This window comes from Nesoenas mayeri, assembly GCF_963082525.1.
Source record: "Nesoenas mayeri genome assembly, chromosome: 3".
NCBI lineage: Eukaryota > Metazoa > Chordata > Aves > Columbiformes > Columbidae > Nesoenas > Nesoenas mayeri.
Genome location: NC_137544.1, coordinates 1,272,618 through 1,294,804, shown reverse-complemented (window position 1 = coordinate 1,294,804; position 22,187 = coordinate 1,272,618). Strand labels below are relative to the sequence as shown.

At 61.4% G+C, this 22,187-nt stretch overlaps 1 protein-coding gene across 1 annotated transcript; it reads right to left on the bottom strand.

Moving 5' to 3' along the window:
* Window positions 1-5,688: 5,688 nt before the first annotated feature.
* On the bottom strand, window positions 5,689-10,937 carry SCARA3 (scavenger receptor class A member 3; the record flags this gene model as incomplete). The annotated part of the gene is made up of 6 exons (XM_080342875.1): window positions 5,689-6,128; window positions 7,551-8,594; window positions 9,714-9,812; window positions 10,544-10,663; window positions 10,728-10,787; window positions 10,925-10,937. The coding sequence occupies 6 exons, from the start codon at window positions 10,935-10,937 to the stop codon at window positions 5,689-5,691; spliced, it is 1,776 nt and encodes a 591-aa protein (XP_080199001.1).
* Between the last annotated feature and the right edge of the window lie 11,250 nt (window positions 10,938-22,187).

Here is a 22,187-nt window from a genome sequence, read left to right as displayed (position 1 = left end):
CTTTTATTTTTATTTATTATTTCATTATTATTTTTAAGGGTTTTAAAAAATGTATTGTTAAGTAAACCTAAAGTTTTAAATATCAACTTATTTTACATGTTTCCCAGCAGCTGGGTGCAGGGTCAGGGGGGTCCAGACCCCTGTCCACCCCAGTTCTGTACTGGGAGGAGGCCACTGGTGACCTGTGCGTCCTCTTGCTCCTCGTGTCCTGTCCAGCTGCTGCCACCCCGGACTGTCCCCAGTGTCCCAGCTCTTTAGGGACCACTGGGGGTGAACCACTGGGGCTGATGGGGAAACTGAGGCAGGTGCGGCAGCTGCTTTTCTTCCCCCTCCCAACCATCAATGGCCCCTTTGATGGGACGGGTGGTGGCCGGTGACGGTGACGTTGTGGAGCTGCCATCGGCACCGCCCGGCCCTGCAGCTGCCACTGTTGTGCTTGGCCAACTGTTGTGCTTGGCCGCAGTTCCGGCTGTCCCCGGCCACCCTGCATGTCCCCAGGCACCCTCTGTATCACTGACCATGGGGCCACGTGTCCCCAAGCACCCTGTGTGTCCCCAAGCACCCTCAGCATCACTGCCATAGGGCCACAGTCCCCAAGCACCCTGTACATGGATGTCCATGTGGCCACCTGTCCCCAAGCACCGTGTGTATGGTTGCCCGTGGGCTGTGTGTCCTCGAGCACCCTGTGTGTCACTGTCATGGGGCTACTTGTCCCCAAGCACCCTCTACATGGCTGTCCACAGGGCCATGTGTCCCCAAGCACCCTCAGCATCACTGCCGTAGGGCCACATGTCCCCAGGCACCCTGTGTGTGGCTGTCCATAGGGCCACATGTCCCAAACACCTTGTGCATGGCTGTCCATAGGGCCATGTGTCCCCAAGCACCCTGCATGTCCCAAGCACCCTGTGCATGGTTGTCCATAGGGCCACATGTCCCAAACACCCTGTGCATCAACATCCATGGGGCCATGTGTCCCCAAGCACCCTGTGTGTCCCCAGCACCCTATGCATCAATATCCATGGGGCCATATGTCCCCAAGCACCCTGCGTGTCCCCAGCACCCTATGCATCAATGTCTATGGGCCCACATGTCCCCAGGCACTCTGTGCACTGACGTCCACGGGGCCACATGTCCCCAAGCACCGTGTGTATGGCTGCCCGTGGGCTGCATGTCCCCAAGCATCCTGCCTGTCCCTAAGCACCCTGTCCATGGCTGTCCATAGGGCCATATGTCCCCAAGCAGCCTGTTTGTCCCCAGCACGCTGTATATCACTGCCATGGGGCCACATGTCCCCAAGCATCCTGCGTGTCCCCAAGCATCCTGTCCATGGCTGTCCATAGGGCCATACGTCCCCAAGCAGCCTGTTTGTCCCCAGCACCCTGTATATCACTGCCAGGGGGCCACATGTCCCCAAGCATCCTGCATGTCCCCAAGCATCCTGTGCATGGCTGTCCATAGGGCCATATGTCCCCAAGCAGCCTGTTTGTCCCCAGCACCCTGTATATCACTGCCATGGGGCCACATGTCCCCAAGCACCCCACATGTCCCAAGCACGCTGTGAATCACTGCCTAGGGCCCATGTCCCCAGGCACCCTGTGCATGGCTGTCCATAGGGTCATATGTCCCCAAGCACCCTGTATATCACTGTCATGGGGCCACATGTCCTCAAGGACCTTGTGCATCAACAACCACGGGGCCATGTGTCCCCAGCACCCTGTGTGTCCCCAGCACCCTGTGTGTCACTGTCATGGGGCTACTTGTCCCCAAGCACCCTCTGCATGGCTGTCCATAGGGCCATGTGTCCCCAAGCACCCTGTGCATGGTTGTCCATAGGGCCACATGTCCCAAACACCCTGTGCATCAACATCCATGGGGCCATGTGTCCCCAAGCACCCTGTGTGTCCCCAGCACCCTATGCATCAACGTCCATGGAGTCATATGTCCCCAAGCACCCTGTGTATCCCCAGCACCCTATGCATCAATGTCCATGGGCCCACGTGTCCCCAGGCACTCTGTGCACTGATGTCCATGGGGCCACATGTCCCCAAGCATCCTGCGTGTCCCCAAGCATCCTGTGCATGGCTGTCCATAGGGCCATATGTCCCCAAGCAGCCTGTTTGTCCCCAGCACCCTGTATATCACTGCCATAGGGCCCATGTCCCCAGACACCCTGTGCATGGCTGTCCATAGGGCCATATGTCCCCAAGCACCTTGTATATCAGTGTCATGGGGCCACATGTCCCCAAGCACCTTGTGCATCAACAACCACGGGGCCACGTGTCCCCAGCACCCTGTATGTCCCCAGCACCCTGTCCATGGCTGCCCCGGTCGGTGGGTGCTGGCTCCACATCATCCTGCCACCACCCCATTTGCAACAACCCCGGGGCAGGACGGGGTGACAGCAGCAGGGGTGACACCCTAGCCCCCCATTCCCCTCCGTGCCACCCCCAGCCCCACAGCCGCCAAACCAGCCCCCCCGATGGCCAGCGGCCCCGTCAGCACATCCCGCCCGGCCCTTCCGCCTCCGCTCCTCGTTTATTTATTAATCCTCCTGCTCCCAGCTCTGGAATCCCACCCCGCCCCCGCCCCCGCCCGCAAAGACGAACTGTGGCGGGTTTCGGGGGGAAAACCCTGCTCTTGCACATTTTTTGGAGGCCGGTCCGCAAACACTGGCACGGCCGCTGCCCCATGTTCCGCTCCCGGCCAGATGTGCTCCGGCTTTCCGCACACGCAGGAGTTTGGGAGGGGGCCAGAGGTCGGGGTGGGGGTTACGGCACCGTCAGAGTGACTAGTGGGGAAACTGAGGCACGGAGCAGTGGAGGCCACGGTGGGGGCAGCACCCACAGCCCAGCCCTGTGCCCATGGTGCACTCCCCTTTACTGGGTCCCCATGTCCCCCCAGCACCAGGCAGGTTTGCAGGGTCCCCATGTGTCCCTCCAGCATCGGTCAGGTTTGCAGGGTCCCCATATCCCCCCAGCATCAGGCAGGTTTGCAGGGTCCCCATGTCCCCCCAGCATCGGTCAGGTTTGCAGGGTCCCCATGTGTCCCCCCAGCATTGGTCAAGTTTGCAGGGTCCCCATGTCCCCCCAGCACCAGGCAGGTTTGCAGGGTCCCCATGTCCCCCCAAAGCACTAGGCAGGTTTGCAGGGTCCCCATGTATCCCCCCAGCATCGGTCAAGTTTGCAGGGTCCCCATGTCCCCGAAAAGCACCAGGGAGTTTTTCAAGGTCCCCATGTGTCCCCCCAGTACCAGGGAGGTTTGTGGGGTCCCCTTTTCTCTCTGCACCCCCAAAGCACCAAGCATATTTGCAAGGTCCCCATCGGTCCCCAAGCAGCACAAGGGCGGTTTTGGGGGTCTCCTTTCTCCCCCCTCCCCAAAGCACCAGGCAGGTTTGCAAGGTCTCCATGTCCTCCCCCCCTCAGCACTGGTCAGGTTTGCAGGGTCCCCATGTCACCCCCAAACACCAGGGAGATTTGTGGGGTCCCCTTTTCTCCCCGCCCCCAGCACCAGGCAGGTTTGCAAGGTCTCCATGTCCCCCCCCCCCCAGCACTGGTCAGGTTTGCAGGGTCCCCATGTCACCCCCAAACACCAGGGAGATTTGTGGGGTCTCCTTTTCTCCCCGCCCCCAGCACCAGGCAGGTTTGCAGGGTCCCCATGTCCCCCCAGCACTGGTCAGGTTTGCAGGGTCCCCATGTCCTCCCAAAGCACCAGGAATGTTATCAGGGTCCCCATGTCCCCCCAGCACTGGTCAGGTTTGCAGGGTCCCCATGTCCTCCCAAAGCACCAGGCATGTTAGCAGGGTCCCCATGTCCCCCCAGCACTGGTCAGGTTTGCAGGGTCCCCATGTCCTCCCAAAGCACCAGGCATGTTAGCAGGGTCCCCATGTCCCCCCAGCACTGGTCAGGTTTGCAGGGTCCCCATGTCCTCCCAAAGCACCAGGCATGTTAGCAGGGTCCCCATGTCCCCCCAAAGCCCCAGGCAGGTTTGCACGGTCCCCATGTCCCCCCAAAGCACCAGGCATGTTACCAGGGTCCCCATGTCCCCCCACCAGCACGTTTCCATCCCGTCCCTTGTCACCAGCTCCCTCTGGTCCCCAGAGCCCCCGCAGTCCCACCCAGCCCTGCCCAGTGCCCGGTCACCCATGCCCACCAGTGTCACGAGTCGCGGGGTCTCTGCTCCCCCAGCTCTGTCCCCCCCGCCCAGCGCTGGCGGCTCCAACCAGGGCCGGGCGTCTTGGCCCGTGTTACCAACCAGCCCGGGGCTGTTTCTGCGCCGAAAACAGGAAAAGCCTTTGCCAACAGCAATAAACCACCCGGCCGGCTGGATCCTGCGCCCCGGGCAGGGCACGGGGCTCCCCCAGCCCAGCCCTGCACCCTTTACAGCGTCCCCATGTCCCCCCCGCACCGGGGAGGTTTGCAGAGTCCGCATGTCCCCCCAGCACCAGGTAGGTTTGCAGGGTCCCCATATATCCCCAAAAAGCACCAAGCAGGTTTGCAGGGTCTCCATGTCCCCCCTCCCCAAGCACTGGTCAGGTTTGCAGGGTCCCCAAATCACCGGGGAGGTTTGCGGGGTCCGCATGTCCCCCCAGCACCAGGTAGGTTTGCAGGGTCCCCATGTATCCCCAAAAAGCACCAGGCAGGTTTGCAGGGTCCCCATGTGCCCCCCAAAGCACCAGGCAGGTTCACAGAGTCCCCATGTCCCCTCAAAGCATCAGGCAGGTTTGCAGGGTCCCCATGTGCCCCCAAAGCACCAGGCAAGTTTGCAAGGTCCCCATGTCCCCCTGGCACTGGGGAGGTTTGCAGGGTCCCCATGTGTCCCCCCCAAAAGCACCAGGCAGGTTTGCAGGGTCCCCATGTGTCCCCCCAAAGCACCAGAGGTTTGCAGGGTCCCCATGTCCCCCCAAAGCACCAGGCAGGTTTGCAGGGTCTCTATGTCCCTCCAAAGCACCAGAGGTTTGCAGGGTCTCTATGTCCCCCCCGGCAGATGGAGGGGACAGCGAGGCTGTTGTCCCCAGCACCACGATGCTTTTGGCACCTGGGACCTGTGGCCATCCCCTCTGTCCCGGTGGGTCCCCCCACAACCCGGGTTTGGGGACCCCAGGTTTGGCTGACGTGGCAATGGGTCCCATTCCCTTCTGCCCCTGCGGTCAGTCTGGCCGAGCAGCCCGGTTGGGGAAACTGAGGCACAGAGCAGAGCAGCAAGCGCCTTCCCATCTGTGGGGGTCCCAGCTGCAACCCCCCCATTGCTTACACAGATCTATAGGCACCCTGTGTGCCTATACATGCGTGCGTGTGCCCACACGTGCACATACATCCTCATGCACACACAGTCATGCACCCCAGTGTCCCCCCCGCAGTGTCCCCAAGGCAGGAGCCACCTGTCCCCAAACATCTTTATTGTGCCGGGAGTACACTGGGGACACAGCGTGTGGTTTGGGGGGGATAGTGAGGACCAGAGCGGGGACAATGGCACAAACCAGCTGCACCCGTCCCATGGGGACCCCCCAGCGCCGAGCCCGGAGCCGGCAGCACCCTGAGAGCGGGGACCAGCCCCGTCCCTCGCACTGGGGACACTGGGACCCGCCACCCCCTGTCCTGCGAGGCTCAGCCTCACACCCCCATGGGGGACGCTCTGGGGGTGGCAATGGGGACCCCCTGTCCCCGCCGCCCCAGTCAGCATCAGGCCAGGTTACTGTCCTGGGGGGCCGGGGGGGCCCGGCAGCCCGGGGGGGCCCCGCAAACCAGGGTCTCCCTTGGGCCCTGTGGGGCCGACCTGCCCCACAGCTCCAGGGGTCCCGGGCAGCCCTGGGGTGCCCTGGGGGCCGGGGGGTCCCGCTGGCCCGGGCACCCCAACCGGCCCAGGGGGGCCGGGGTCTCCCTTGGGCCCCCCCTGGCCCCGGGAGCCCGGTTGCCCAAAGCTGCCCTTGGTACCCTTGAGGCCCGGGAAGCCTTTCAGGCCCAGGGGGCCCTTTTCTCCCTGGGGACCAGGGGGTCCTGGGGGGCCGGAGGGTCCCGGGGGGCCTGGCGAGCCGAGGCTGCCCACGTCACCCTTCTCGCCTTCGTGTCCGGGGGGGCCCTTGGTGCCAACGTCGCCCTTGGGGCCGCGGGGGCCCGGGAGGCCGGGAACACCTGGGGGGAGAGGAGGGGTGAGTGGGGGCAGCAACCTGAAACGGGGACATGGGGACATGCGCAACCCTGCAGATCTTCAGTAAGACCAGGATCAGCTGAGCCCGGCTCCCCCAGCCCTGCCGATCTCACTAAGACCAGGATCAGCTGAGCCTGGCTCGCCCGGCCCTGCAGATCTCACTTAGACCAGGATCAGCTGAGCCCGGCTCCCCCAGCCCTGCAGATCTCACTAAGACCAGGATCAGCTGAGCCTGGCTCCCCCAGCCCTGCAGATCTCACTAAGACCAGGATCAGCTGAGCCTGGCTCCCCCAGCCCTGCAGATCTCACTTAGACCAGGATCAGCTGAGCCTGGCTCGCCCAGCCCTGCAGATCTCACTAAGACCAGGATCAGCTGAGCCTGGCTCCCCCAGCCCTGCAAATCTCACTTAGACCAGGATCAGCTGAGCCTAGCTACCCCAGCCCTGCAGATCTCACTAAGATCAGGATCAGCTGAGCCCGGCTCCCCCAGCCCTGCAGATCTCACTAAGATCAGGATCAGCTGAGCCCGGCTCCCCCAGCCCTGCAGATCTCACTAAGACCAGGATCAGCTGAGCCCGGCTCCCCCAGCCCTGCAGATCTCACTAAGACCAGGATCAGCTGAGCCCGGCTCCCCCAGCCCTGCAGATCTCACTAAGACCAGGATCAGCTGAGCCCGGCTCCCCCAGCCCTGCAGCCCTTGCTGTGGGTCCCAAGGAGGGCCACAGTGCCATGGAGGGGACACTGCAGGACTCCCCCTAAAACCAGGTCCAGGGAATGGCCTGGGCTCACTAATTAGGGCAGCCCCATAACGATGGCTGCGGGCTGGGTGGTCCATGGTGGAGGGAGAAGCTCTGGGGTGCCCATGGGCTTGTGGAGCCGGTGGTGGAGCTGGGCCACCCCCGCTGCTCCCGGGGTGCATGGAGATGTCCCCAGTGTGCATGGAGATGTCCCCAGGCCACCCGGGACACTGGGGGAAGCTTTGAGCACCCTCATCCAGGGGCCTCTCCAGCAGGACCAGTAAGACGGGTCACTGGCATCAGGCTGGAAGGACAGGGGTCACCTCCCCGCTGTCCCCGTCCCCATGCACAGGGACAGCTCTGCAAGCCAAGTCACAGAATCATTGTGGTTGGAAGAGACTCTCAAGATCATCGAGTCCAAACATTACCCCCAGCCTGGAACTAACCCATGTCCCTAAGATCCTCATCCACGTGTGTCCATGGAGCTCCATCCCCAGGACACCTCTCTATCCATGGGCATGTGTCTGGCTGCCTTTGGGCGCACCCCAGCTCCACCTTGGCCTCAGCAATGGTGGTTGGGCTCCTCCATGGTGCAGGACGCTCCCAAGGACACCAGATCCCACCATGCTCAGCCCCAACACAACCCCTGCCCAGCGGGATGCTCCTCACCTCGTAGGATGGTGATGTTCTTCAGCATCTCCCCATGCCGCACGTCCACCACCTTCATCTCCTCCATCACCATGGACAGGTTGCGGATGTCGAAGTCCAGCCGGGCGCTGAGCAAGCTGTACCGCTCCCGCAGCAGGTCCGTGGTGCCCTGCACCAAGCTGAGGGACTTGTTCAGGTAGTAGAGCTCCTCGGCGTGGGTGTGGAAGCCCAGGGTGCAGGAGAGCCGCACGTCATCCAGGTAGCGCAACATGCTGTGCACGTGGCTGTCGGTGGCGTTGATGTTGGCGAAGATGGTGCCGATCTCGATCTCGTGGGAGCTCATGCGACCTTCCAGTGTCTCGAAGCGCTCGGCCGTGCGGTTCTGCGTGTACCTGTTGTGGTAGCGCAGGTCATTCATGTTCTCCTCGTGGTCGTCCAGGAAGGAGGAGATGTTGTCCAGCTGGAGCTGCAGCCCCATCACCTGCAGCACCAGGTCGTGCATGCTCTCTGAGTTCTGGCCAACCTGCCGCGCCACGGCGCCCGCGCTGCCCTGGATGCTCTTCAGCAGCTCGCTGGTCTTGGACGAGGTGGCCCTCAGCCCGCCCAAGAGCCGCGTGTAGTTCTGCCACTCGGTCACGATCTTCTGCAGCGTCAACGTCTCCTCATCCGTCTTCCTCTGGATGACCTGGATCCAGTCGGAGGTTTGCCCCAGGGTGAAGTTCATCTGCTGCACGGCTGCTTGGACATCGTAGCGCTCCTGGGCCAAGCCCTTGAGAGAGTTGTCCAGCTGGGCTGTGACCACCTGCCAGCCCCCGACCTGGGCCAAGAGCTGCCTCAAGCTCTCGTTGACCTGCCGGATGGAGAACGAGCAGTTGTCCACCTCGCTGGTGATCTTGTTGCTGGTGGATGAGAGTTGATTGTGGGTCTGGGAGGTCCGATCGAGCAGGATTTCTTGAACCAGAAGCATCTTCTGGATCTCCTCCAGCTCGCCCTGCAGCTTGGTGATGTCCTGGCCCAGCTGTCCTGTCTCGTGGCACAGGGAGCAGTTTCCCGAGGTCCTCTCATCTGAACGAAGGGCAGAGGGGTCTGTTACCTGACCCCATCCCTCACCAGGCCTGGAGATCCTCCTGCTGAGGACCAGCGGGGAGGAAGGAGCCACACCATGGTCTGTCCTTGCAGACCCTGGGGATGGTCACCACGGAGCCATGACTGGGACAACCCTGATGCCACCAGCCCACACCAGCTCCCACCCTCATCCTGCTCCTGCCACCTCTGTGCAGGGTGTTCTCCAAAAAGCCCAACCCCACCAACCCCACCCTTGGGGCTGTACAGTTGTCCCTTCCCGAAACCCTGGAGATACAGAACCCCAGAGTGTCAGGGGTTGAAGGGACCTGGAAAGCTCATCCAGTGCAATCCCCCCATGGAGCAGGAACACCCAGATGAGGTTACACAGGAAGGTGTCCAGGCGGGTTGGAATGTCTGCACAGAAGGAGACTCCACAACCCCCCTGGGCAGCCTGGGCCAGGCTCTGACACCCTCACCCCAACAAGTTGCTTCTCCTCTTTCAGTGGAACCTCCTGTGTTCCAGTTTGCACCCATTGCCCCTTGTCCTGTCCCTGGTTGTCACCAGCAGAGCCTGGCTCCATCCTCCTGACACTGCCCCTTTCCATATTGATCCCCAGCAATGAGTCCCCCCTCAGTGTCCTCTTGTCCAGCTCCAGAGCCCCAGCTCCCTCAGCCTTTCCTCACACGGGAGATGCTCCACTCCCTGCAGCATCTTGGTGGCTGCGCTGGACTCTCTGCAGCAGTTCCCTGTCCTGCTGGAACTGAGGGGCCACAACTGGACACAAGATTCCATGTGTGGTCTCCCCAGGGCAGAGCAGAGGGGCAGGAGAACCTCTCTGACCTACTGACCACCCCCTTCTAACCCACCCCAGGTCCCATTGGCTTCCTGGCCACAAGGGCCCAGTGCTGGCTCATGGTCACCCTGCTGTCCCCAGGACCCCCAGGTCCCTTTCCCCTACACTGCTCTCCAACAGCTCATTCCCCAACTCACACTGGAACGTGAGGGTTTGGCTCTGGGGGAGCCCCAGGACCTGAGAAGTGATGACGCTTCAGCCCTTGGAGGGACACTCGGTTCCGAAGCCCAGAGAAGACCTGCAGGTCCAGGGGCAAACCACTCACCCAACCCTTGGAGATCCTCCTGGATGGACACGATCTTCTTCTCATAGTAGGTCTGGGCTGAGCTGATGTCGTTGGAGATGGAGTCAACTTTCTTGAACACTGCAGAGGAAAGGTGGGGGGTCAGGGCTGGTGGGCACTGGGATGTGATGGTCCCTCCACACTTTTCCCCTGGGCTCGTTCCTTGGCCAGGAGGGTGGCCAGGGCTTGAGGAACTGGGCTGGGTGCATGGTGGGTGCTGGCTCTGTAGGGCAGGTGTCCCAAGGGACTTCAGGTTCAGGGCTTGGCTGAGATCCCTGCTCATGGCAGCAGGGTTGGACTAGCTGGCCCTTGAAGGTCCCTTCCAACCCAAACTATTGGAATGGATGACCTTTGAAGGTCCCTTCCAACCCAAAGTATTGGACTGGATGACCTTTGAAGGTCCCTTCCAACCCAGACTATCGGACTGGATGACCTTTGAAGGCCCCTTCCAACCCAAACTATTGGACTGGATGACCTTTGAAGGCCCCTTCCAACCCAAAGTATTCTGTGATTCGATGATTCTAAGGTCCACAAAGCATCTCCAGGGTCCCGGGGAGCAGCCGACCCTCTGCTGAACCTGCAAGAACCTTCTTGCTCATGGAGGTGATGAGGTGCCAACCCCTGGACGCCGGGGTGGTTCCTGAGGTCCCCATGGGGGTAAAACCACCTCCTGGTGAGGTGGCATCACACACAGGGTCCCACACGAGTCCCAGGGGGAGCTGGATGCTCCTCCCCATACCTGTTTGCTGAAGGTGCTTCGGGGAACCCCAAAACCCCGAGGAGCCGGACCCCCCAGCCCTGCTCGCGCTCACCCACGGCAGCCAGGACGCTCAGGGCCACGATGAGCAGGATGGAGAAGCCGTAGAGGACTTTGACGGCCGTCTGGAGGGAGAGGTGCTCCTGGCAGCGGCTGCAGCTGCTCCGCGCCCGCCCTGAGCGCAGAGAGGGGAGGATCAGGCCCTGCCGCCCCCCGGGGCCCCCCCGGGACGGCCTTACCGCTCGCTCGGCAGCTGAAGGGCGGCATCTCCTCTTCCTCTGCTCCCGCCGGTCCGGCTTCTGAAAGGTCAACACAGGAGGGATCTGAGCTGCCTGCACCCTGCGTCCTGCACCCTGCATCCTGCACCCTGCACCCTGCATCCTGAATCATGCACCCTGCATCCTGCACCCTGAATCATGCACCCTGCATCCTTTACCTGCATCCTGCATCCTTTACCCTGCGTCCTGCACCCTGAATCATGTACCCTGCGTCCTGCACCCTATGTCCTGCACCCTGCCCCCTGCGTCCTGCACCCTTCACCTTGCACCCTGCGTCCTGCACCCTGAATCATGCACCCTGCATCCTTTACCCTGTATCCTGCATCCTTTACCCTGCGTCCTGCGTCCTGCACCCTGCACTCTGCATCCTGCATCCTGTGTCTTGTGTCCTGCATCCTGCACCCTGTGTTCTCACCCTGCGTCCTTTACCCTGCGTCCTGCACCCTGCGTCCTGCACCCTTCACCTTGCACCCTGCGTCCTGCACCTTGCATCCTGCACCCTGCACCCTGAATCATGCACCCTGCATCCTGCACCCTATGTCCTGCACCCTGCATCCTTCACCCTGCACCCTGCGTCCTGCACCCTGACTCATGCACCCTGCATCCTTTACACTGCACCCTGCGTCCTGCACCCTGCACTCTGCGTCCTGTGTCCTGCATCCTGCATCCTGCACCCTGCATCCTGCGTCCTTTACCCTGCATCCTGCACCAAGTCCTGCACCCTGCGTCCTGTGTCCCGCACCCTGCATCCTTCACCCTGCATCCTGCATCCTGAATCATGCACCCTGCATCCTTTACCCTGCATCCTGCATCCTTCACCCTGCGTCCTGCACCCTGCACCCTCCACCCTGCACCCTGCGTCCTGCACCCTGAATCATGCACCCTGCGTCCTGCACCCTGCATCCTTCACCCTGCACCCTGCATCCTGCACCCTATGTCCTGCACCCTGCACCCTGCGTCCTGCACCCTGCATCCTTTACCTGCATCCTGCATCCTTTACCCTGCGTCCTGCACCCTGCACCCTTCACCCTGCACCCTGCATCCTGCACCCTATGTCCTGCACCCTGCACCCTGCGTCCTGCACCCTGCATCCTTTACCTGCATCCTGCATCCTTTACCCTGCGTCCTGCACCCTGCACCCTGAACCACGCACCCTGCACCCTGCATCCTGCACCCTGCACCCTGCATCCTGCATCCTGAATCATGCACCCTGCATCCTGCACCCTGCATCCTGCATCCTTTACCCTGCATCCTGCACCCTGCACCCTGAACCCTGAATCATGCACCCTGCATCCTGCACCCTGCACCCTGCATCCTGCATCCTGAATCATGCATCCTGCCTCTTTTACCCTGCGTCCTGCACCCTGCACCCTGCACCCTGCATCCTGCACCCTATGTCCTGCACCCTGCACCTTGCGTCCTGCACCCTGCATCCTGCGTCCTGCACCCTGCATTGTGTGTCCTGCACCCTGCATCCTGCACCCTGCACCCTGAATCATGTACCCTGCATCCTTCACCCTGCGTCCTGCACCCTGCATCCTGCACCCTGCACCCTGCACCCTATGTCCTGCACCCTGTATCCTGCACCCTGCACCCTGCCTCACATTGTATTAAACACATCACATTAGCTTCCCAATCAAAGGCTGGGAAATAGTTTTAATATGAAATTATATACCAACAAACACTAAAGCAAATGATTTTCTTCTCTTTTGCTACAATTTTGTAACAGTCACGTGTTTTTATTCATAAAAAAAGGGGGGGGGGGGAGAAATCACTTCATTTTAAAAAGGTTATTTCTTCCCTGAAAGTGAAAATAAATCCTCAGAAATTTCATTTGCATCAGAGACGAGTTACCTGAAATCCTACATAATATTAAGAGCCCCTTTTCTTGCTATAATACAATGCATTGCATGGTGTTGCATGGCGTCGCAATGCAATGCGCAGCATTGCATTGCGACGCCATGCAGCGCCATGCAATGCAACCGCACGTCACCCTCACCCCGGTGACAAAACCCCTTGGGGACACATCCCCCCCACTTCTGTGGGACTCAGCCAGGACCTTTGCATTGCCAAATGGGCAACTTGGGGATATTTGGTTGGATTTGCCCAAAAAGCGGGTGATGGAGAAGCCGATGGCTCCTGGAAAACCCCCAACCCCATAGGGCAGGGGGATAGTGGCCCCTCTCCAGCACCCCAAAACTTAACCCCCCCCCCAATCCCCGGCCCCCCAGCTCCTCACCAGCCAAAGGGGTTTCCAGCCCAAGGGGACACAGCCGGGGTGAGCGCAGCACCGGCTTTGGAAAGCCTGGCTTTATAAAGCCTGGCCTTCCCCATGCAAAGGAGGGGGGTTGCCGTGGGGGGGTCGCTGGGTGGGGCGGTGGCGATTCCCTCCCTCCCTCCTCTCCTTACACAGCCCTTCGCTTTTCAGTTGCCCCAAATGGACCTTTTCCGCCCCAAATTGAGCTTTTACGCCCTAAATGGAGCTTTTCCACCCCAAATGGTGCTTTTCTGCCCCGGGGAGTCAACAAGTGGTGGGTTATGAGCAAATGGGACCCCCCCCAGCCCTTCTTGCTTCTCACTCCAACCGGGGGGTCCCTGCCCATGGCTGGAGCCCCCGGCCGTGGGGTGCACTGGGATTTGGGGGGTGCATCGCCCCAGTGCCCCTGACTCCACCACGGCCATCCCCCCCGTCCCCAGTGCCAGCGCCCCCCCCCGTCCCCAGTGCCAGCGTCCCCCCTGCTCTCTCCGCAGCTCCAGCCCCCCCAGCCGCCCCCCACTCACCTCTCATAGCCCCGCGCTGGGGGGGCGGTGGGTCCGGTCCTGTGCCCCCCAGGCCTCACGGTCCCGCTTCCCGCATCCGCCCCGGCCAGCGTCAGCGAGCGGCCAGCATGGCCGGGGCTGCTGCTCCCCCCCAAAACCGGCCCCCCGCTCCCAAAACCACCCGGGAGCCGTTCAGCGGCCACCCCGCCGGTACAACATCCCCTGCGCACCCGTGGGCTCTGCCCACGCGGGACGGGGACGGCGGAGCCACCGGGACGCGCAATGGAGGAAACGGCTCCGGCGCCCGCCCGACGTCCCTGAGCACTAATGGCAAACACATGTGCGACCGACGCTGAGCTGGACCGTGCTGGGCCGTGCTGGGCGTGCTGAGCCGAGCTGGCCTCGGTCAGCAGCATCTTTGGGGGGTCTGGGGTCTGCAGAAGGGGGGCTGGTTTGGGTGTCCTGGGCTAAGGGCAGAGTGGCACAGGAGTCTGGCTTGGGGACGTGAGGGGCTGGGGTCAGAACGGGGGTTTGGGCACGTCCCTGGGGCAGGGATGTGGGGAGATGGGCTGGGGTGCGGGGTATGGCCCCTGGATGTGGGGAGATGGGGATGGGGTGCGGGGTATGGCCCTTAATGTGGGGAGATGGGCTGGGGTGCGGGGTATGGCCCCTGGATGTGGGGAGATGGGGCTGAGGTCCAGGATATGGCCCCTGGATGTGGGACGGGGATGTGGGAGACGGGGCTGGGGTCCAGGATATGGCCCTTAATGTGGGGCAGGGATGTGGGGAGATGGGCTGGGGTCCGGGTATGGCCCTTAATGTGGGGCAGGGATGTGGGGAGATGGGCTGGGGTCCAGAATATGGCCCTTAATGTGGGGCAGGGATGTGGGCAGATGGGCTGGGTTCCTGGGTATGGCCCTTAATGTGGGGCAGGGATGTGGGGAGATGGGGGTGGGGTCTGGGGTATGGCCCTTAATGTGGGGCAGGGATGTGGTGAGATGGGCTGAGGTCCAGGATATGGCCCTTAATGTGGGGCAGGGATGTGGGGAGATGGGCTGGGGTCCTTGGTATGGCCCTTAATGTGGGGCAGCAATATGGGATGTGGGGCTGGGGTCCTGGGTATGGCCCTTGGATGTGGGATATGGGGCTGGGATCCTGTTTATGGCCCATGGATGCGGGGCTGGGATCTTTTTTATGGCCCATGGATGCGGGGCAGGGACGTGGGGAGTTGGGGTGTAGGATCTGGGGTACAGCCCCTGGATCTGGGTCAAGGACCTGGGAGATGGGTCTGGGGTCCTGGCACAGCCCCTGCACGTGGGGATTTTGTGTGACGGGTCTGGGGTCCTGGACCTGACCCCTGGCTCTGGGATGACGGGTCTGTGGTCCATGGTCTGGCCCTTGTTGTGGGGAAATAGGAAATTAGGATTTTAGGCTTATATCAGTGTTATAAGCTGTGCTGCTAAGGCTGAAAGTCTCAGCTTGTATAGCCCTTACCCAGAACCACGAGCATGGTTACCTTATGCTGCTTTGTACCTTTAATTAAGACATTGATAAATGCTCAATTCTTAGCACCGTTGATTTCCGTGCTAGACTGATGAACTATAGATAACAAATGAGACAAGCTGGCCCTGCGACCCAAAGACCTTTCGTTCGGTGCTTGCCGTAGTGGAACATGAAGGAAGAAGTGGAACCCATAGACCACTGGGATGGAAGGAACCTGAGGACATCGTGAATACTTAGAAAATTCTGCTGGACAGTGATAAATTTTGCTTAGTTGCACAATACCTGTTAGAACCCTATATAATGACAGCTGTATGGCTGTATGATTGTCACTCTCTGGGGAGGTGACCCGACGCTGCTGTTCCTGCGAGTCTTCTACAATCAATACTGCTCAGAGTAACCAACAAGAGTTCGAGTCTCTGTCCAGCGCCTCCTACTCCTACCTTTTTCAGCCCCTAGATCTGGGTCAGGAATATGGGGGTTTGGGGAGATGGGCCTGGGGTCTGGCCCCTGGGTCTGGGATATGGGGTTAGGGGTCTGGGGTCCTGGGTCTGTGTTTGGGGGTCTGGGGTCATGGCTGGGACTCTGGCTGCTGTGGTTCGCCACACTGGTCCCAGTCCTGAGACACGGGACAGGGTTCCCATGGCGCTCAGGGATGTTTGGGGGCTCCTTGCTGAGCCCCTCGCCCCATCCCATGCTTTTGGGTCCCCTCACCCCCCCCCCCCGCAATTTCTAGGAGCATTTTGGGGGTGTCTCGCTGGGATTTCCCACCCAGAGAACACCCTGGTGCCCATCACAATAATTTCTTCATCGCCACAGTGATGCTCTTGCAGCCGTCGTGTCCTTCGATACCCAGCCCATGGCATCTTTTTGGGGTTCAGGTGGTGGCTGTTGGTGGCACCTGAGGTCTCCTTCACCATCCTCATCCTCGGCTGCTCTTCCTCACCTGTGCTGAGCCAGCGCTGCGGCTGCCAGCTCGTCACAGCACCACTAAATTTACTTCTGCTGGGGTAGCTGTTGTGTCCTGGCCACCAGTCCATGGGGTACCAGCCCCTGGGCAACCTGAGGGGCCCCAGAATCACAGGATGTCAGGGACTGGAAGGGCCCTGGAAAGCTCATCCAGTGCAATCCCCCCATGGAGCAGGAACACCCAGATGAGGTTACACAGGAAGGTGTCCAGGCGGGTTGGAATGTCTGCATAGAAGGAGACTCCACAACCCCCTGGGCAGCCTGGGCCAGGCTCTGCCACCCTCACCCCAACAAGTTGCTTCTCCTCTTTAAGCAGAACCTCCTGTGTTCCAGTTTGCACCCATTGCCCCTTGTCCTGTCCCTGGTTGTCACCAGCAGAGCCTGGCTCCATCCTCCTGACACTGCCCCTTTCCATATTGATCCCCAGGAATGAGTCCCCCCTCAGTGTCCTCTTGTCCAGCTCCAGAGCCCCAGCTCCCTCAGCCTTTCCTCACACGGGAGATGCTCCACTCCCTGCAGCATCTTGGTGGCTGCTCTGGACTCTCTGCAGCAGTTCCCTGTCCTGCTGGAGCTGAGGGGCCACAACTGGACACAAGATTCCAGGTGTGGTCTCCCCAGGGCAGAGCAGAGGGGCAGGAGAACCTCTCTGACCTAGTGACCACCCCCTTCTAACCCACCCCAGGTCCCATTGGCTTCCTGGCCACAAGGGCCCAGTGCTGGCTCATGGTCACCCTGCTGTCCCCAGGACCCCCAGGTCCCTTTCCCCTACACTGCTCTCCAACAGCTCATTCCCCAACTTACATTGGAACCTGGGGTTGTTCCTGACCAGATTCAAGACTCTACACTCGCCCTTGTTCTATTTCATACCTGTTGTCGAGGGCAACTCATCATTTGGGGGTGCCCAAGTGAGCCCCCAGCTCCCACCTTGCTGCTCCTCTGGCCTCAACCAGCTTATGGACCAGAGCTCGGGGTCCCCGGGTCTGTGCACTCGCAGGGCTTGTGGTCACTCTCCATCACTTGGTTTAATCGTTGAAGTTGACCTTAAGGGTCTTTTCCAACCTAAATGATCCCACGATTTCTACGATTTTAAGTAGAAGAACGACTACAACCTGAGAACCATCAGGAGAGATCTTCTGAGGTCCCTTCCAATCCCTAACGTTCTGTGATTCTGTGAGAGATGGAGAAGGACATGGACCCACCACCCTTTGAAGACCACGAGGAGCATCGGGACATCACCTGGGGTCACGAAGGGGTTGAGATTCGGGTGTTGGACACGGTGGCTCCTTTTTCCTCTCCCACTGCTCCCAGAGGGTCCTGAGCCTCAGTTCCCCGTGTGGAGTAGAGAAATGAGGAGTAGAAATGGCCTTGATGCTGTGCAAGCAGCAAGATAACAAAAGCATCCATCCCGCTCTTATCAACGCCGTTCACAGCCCAAACCCAAACCGTGAGCTGCCGAAAAGAAATTTAACTCTATCCCACCCAAACCCGGTGCAGAAAGGAGGAGGAAAAACAAAACCTGTGGCTCCGGATAAAAATGGTTTAATAAACGAGAAGTAGAAAAAGAGGGAAAGAAAATAAGGAAACTAAAGCAAGGCCGTTGCTCACCATATCACACAGTCCTGAGGAAAAGCTGGTCCAGCTGGCCCAGGCCTGGGGATGGAGACACCACCCCAGTGCTCCCAGCACCCCCGGGGTCACAGCTGGAGAGCCCAGCACCGTGCTGGATGCTCTGAAGAAAACCAACCTTGTCCCAGTCAAAACCAGTATAGCCAGCGAGCCTTCCCTCCCTGCGCTTGAACACCATAGCAAGAGCTTGTGCATTGCTTAGTCCTACCTAAAAGCTTCCCAGTCCTGCCTAAGAACACCCAGACTGGCTTAAAAGCCCCAAAGCAATTTAATATCTCCATCAATGACACAATGGGATTGAGAGCACCCGCAGCAAGTTCACAGGTGCCGCCAAGCTGAGTGGTGCAGGGGACACACCTGAGGGACGGGATCCACCCAGAGAGACCTGGACAAGCTGCAGCAGTGGGGCCATGGGAACATCATGAGGTTCAACAAGGCCAAGTGCAAGGTCCTGCACCTGGGTCGGGACAACCCCGGTGTCGGTCCAGGCTGGGGATGCAGGGATGGGGAGCAGCCCCAGGAGAAGGACTTGGGGTGCTGGGCTGAGACACTGGCCGTGAGCCACCAATGAGAATGGCTTCAAACTAAAAACTATAGGATAATGGTTTAAAACTAAAAGAAGGGAGATTCAGAAAGGCATTTAGATGAGGTTCTTAGGGACACCGGTTAGTGCTACAGCTGGTTAGTTTATGGTTGGACTTGATCATCCTGAGGGTCTCTTCCAACTGAAATGATTCTGTGATTCTATGAGGCAGAAATTGTTTGTGCTGAGGGTGGTGAGAGCCTGGCCCAGGTTGGCCAGAGAGGTGGTGGCTGAACCATCCCTGGAGACATCCCAGGCCAGGCTGGACGGGGCTCTGAGCAGCCTGAGCTGGTGCAGATGTCCCTGCTCATGGCAGGGGACTGGGGGAGCTTTAATGGACCCTTCCCACACCAACTATTCCATGACTACCATCCCTCTCTGGGCAGTCCCCCCTGCAATGTGGTTTCCAGCCGGCCCCTGTAGCCGGTCTCATCCTTCTCCAGCGTCCTGAAACAGGCGAGGATGTTGCCATTGGCCACCCTCTCGCGTCCCCACCACATCTCCACCGGGAACCCACAGGTGATCTGGTACGGTCCCATCTCCTCCACCTGCGCCCGCGTGGCCCTGGCGGCCGCCAGCAGCAGGGGCAGCATCCCGACCCACTCCGTACCAGCCGCCTGCGCCAGCCGCTGCAGGACCGCGGCGCCCGGTCCCGGCTTCCCGGCCTCCGCCACCTTCCACGCTGGACACACGTCGCGTTCCGGCATCAGCCTCAGCACGGCGTCCCGCAGGAAATGCGGCACTCGCGGCAAGCGGATGGTACCGGGCGTCCCGTACCGCGCACAGACCTCCCGGCTCAGCACCTCGACCACTGTGGCCGCCGTCTTCTCCCACAGCGGGAAGGCTTCCAGCCACCCCGAAAACTCATCCTCCAGCACCAGGAGGGCGTGCAGCCCCCCGGCGCCCTCGGGGAGCCCGCTCACGCAGTCCAGGCGAAGCTGCGACCACGGCCCCTCTGCCCGCTGGGGGGGCACCCTGCGTGTGGCCCCCCTGCCCGCGGCACACTGCAGGCAGCTCTGCACCCACAGGCTCACCTGCCGGCTGTCACCTTGCCAGCACGCCACCTGCCGCACCCTCGCCAGGGTCCCCTGCACCCCTTCGTGCCAGCGCCCGTGGCACTGGGCGATGATCTCTTGCTTCTCGTGCTTGGAGGGCTCCCAGACCCAGCGTGTGCCCGCGGCCCCGCCGGCCATCGCCCCGGCCCTCCTGCCCGCTCTGTGGCACCACTCCCTGCCCTCCGCGTCCTCGCTCCTGTCCCCTCCCACCCACCTGATGTGCAGCCTCCCCGCTTCGGCGCAGACCCACTGGCAGATGCTCGGCCACAAACCCTCCCCGGACCTGAGCCACAGCTGCCAATTCCTTACATGGCTTCGTAGCGATTTCACCAAGGCCCACTGGTTGGTGTACACGTAGAGCGGTGCCGGGGACCGGTGACGGTGCATGAGCTCCCTGAGAGCCAGCAGCTCCGCGCTCAGCGCCGAGTGGCCCTCGGCCACCCCCAGCAGCCACCGCTCCTCCAGGTTGACAGCGGCAAAGCCCATGGAGGAAACCGCCTTGGTGGCCACGAACCACACGTTGGCCGTGGGGATGTGGAGGAGCGGCAGCCGCAGCGGGGGAGCAGTGGGGACCAGGCCCCTCTCAGCTTGGGGTCCCCTTGCGGTCAGCCCCCCGTTGACCAGGCGCAGAGTCCACCATGCCGGCTGCAGGTTTGTCCCGCCGGACCCTGACCCTTCGCTCGCCAGAAGACATTTCCACGGGGAATGGGGCATCTGGATGCAGATGGGGGCCGACCCCGTGAGGGTCTTGAACGCCTGCACGGCCCAGACCACCACCAGGGACCCCTTCTCCGGCCACGGACAGGACACCTCGCGCTCCTTCAGCATGCGGGAGCGATGTCCCACCGGGACCAGATGCCCCTCTTCATCCTCCTGCAGCAAGGCGGCCGCCACCGTCTCTTCGTTGGTCGTCAACCTGATGATGAAGGGCTGGGATTTATCGGGGAAGCGCAGGGGGGGCGCAGCCTGGATGGCGCGTTTGAGGCGGCTCAGCGCCTGCTCCTGCTCCGCTCCCCACTCCCACGGGACGTGCTGCAGGGTGAGGCGCTGGAGCGGCCGGGCCAGCTCCCAGTAATCGGGGATGTGATCCTGCAGGTTGACAAACTGGCCGAGCAGCGAGCGGAGTTTGTGGATATCGCACGGGGAGGGAGCTTTTTGGATGGCGTCCACCCTGCTGCGGGGGATCCCTCGCCCCTTGGGGCCAATCGTCATCCCCAGGTAGACCACATTGGGCTGCACAAGCTGTGCCTTCTCATACTTGGCTTTAAAGCCTGTTTTTTGGATCAGCTTCAGGACTTTCCTCGTTCGGGCTTCAGTTTCCCTCTCGTTTCTCCCGGCGATGAGGATGTCATCAACATAGGATAAAACCCAAGCTCTATCTTCTTGGTCCAGCTGGGACAACATCTCGTCCACGCGCCGGTGCACGATGGAGGGGGTGCTGTGGAAGCCCTGGGGCAGGCGGGTGAACAGGTACTGCTGGCCCCGAAAGCTGAAGGCAAACCTGGCTCTGGAACCGGCCGCCAAGGGGATGGCGAAGGCGGCGTTGGAGAGATCCAGCACCGAGAAATACTTGCTCTGCGGGCTGAGCGTGGTGACGAGCTTGGTCCTATCCAGGGCCACCCGCGGTACCACCACCGGGGTGCTCCTGTTGATGGCTTTGCAATCCAGCGTCAGGCGCCACGTCTTCCCGTCGTGCTTTTTGCTGAGCTTAAAGGGGCTGTTGGAGGGAGAGGTGCCTCGTACCACCACGCCACCCCGCTCCAGCTTCCTCAGTAGCCGCGCTGCCACCTCCTCCATCCCTGCTGACATCCGGGGCTGCGGTTTGAATGGCACCGACGTCCCGCTCACCTCCACCTCGCCGGCCACCCGCCCGCAGTCCGTCTCATCCCGCGCCCACACGTCCGGGAATTCTTCCTTCCATTGCTCTTCCATCCTTGCGTCTGCAAACATAAGGTGCACTGGGAGCCCATCATCAGGTTCCTCCCACATCTGCTTCTTCCTAAACGGCAGCCGCACGGTCCTGCTCGGCCACCGGCCTTTACCGGGGCTTCGGAACTGCCAGAACTCTCCCAACTCCTCCCCCAGGTCCCCAAACAGCGTCTCCTGGAGGATGTTGTACACCAGCCCATTCTGCTTGTTCTTCCTGCCCCAGGCATAGGCCATCGCCCCGAAAACTGCAAAGGCAACTTGGTGGCACCTCGCTGGCTCCTCACCTCTGCCTCCGCTGCCACGGCAGGACCGAGGGACGTCCGTCTGTCTGTGCCAGCACCGGCAGCACAGGGGTTACGTGGCTGCTCTGTGCTGGGGGAGGAAGAGGAGGCTGGAGGAGGAAGAGGAAGGTTGCTCGGGCCCCCCCGGGGTGCTCGGATGTCAGACCAAGATGGCTCCTGCTCGGGGATGTCCCCTCTTCCACGGAGATGTCCCCCCTCCACGTGCGCTGGGGCTGCGGGGAGCAGAGCGGGGTGTGAAGCCCCTAGAAAAGGGGGTGCGGGGGGCTGGGTGAAGCACCAGCCCCTCTTTAACCCCAAGAACCTGCACCCACCTTCCCAGGCTCCCCCCGGCACGGTGCTGGCAGAACATGCACCGACATGTCCCTTACACAGTCCCGGAAGATCTCGCACCCCCATCACCCCCCCGTGCACACGCGTGTCCCGGGACAACACGCACCCAAGTGTCTCCCCCACGCTCCGGGGGGCCCGTGTACCCCCCGCCCGGCCCGTCCCGGCCCGTCCCAGGTACCGTCCGTGCGGCCGCGCTGGGCAGCGCTCCCGGGGGCGGCTCCGGTCCCGCGGGGCCGTGGGCACCTCCCACCCCTCGGAACGGGGCGGGGGGGGGATCAGCAGCTCCCCAGCCCCTGCGCGCCGGCCCCGCCTCTTTACTGGGCGCCAACCAGTCCCTCCAGTTCCCCAGGCGGCGTTCGGGCGCTGG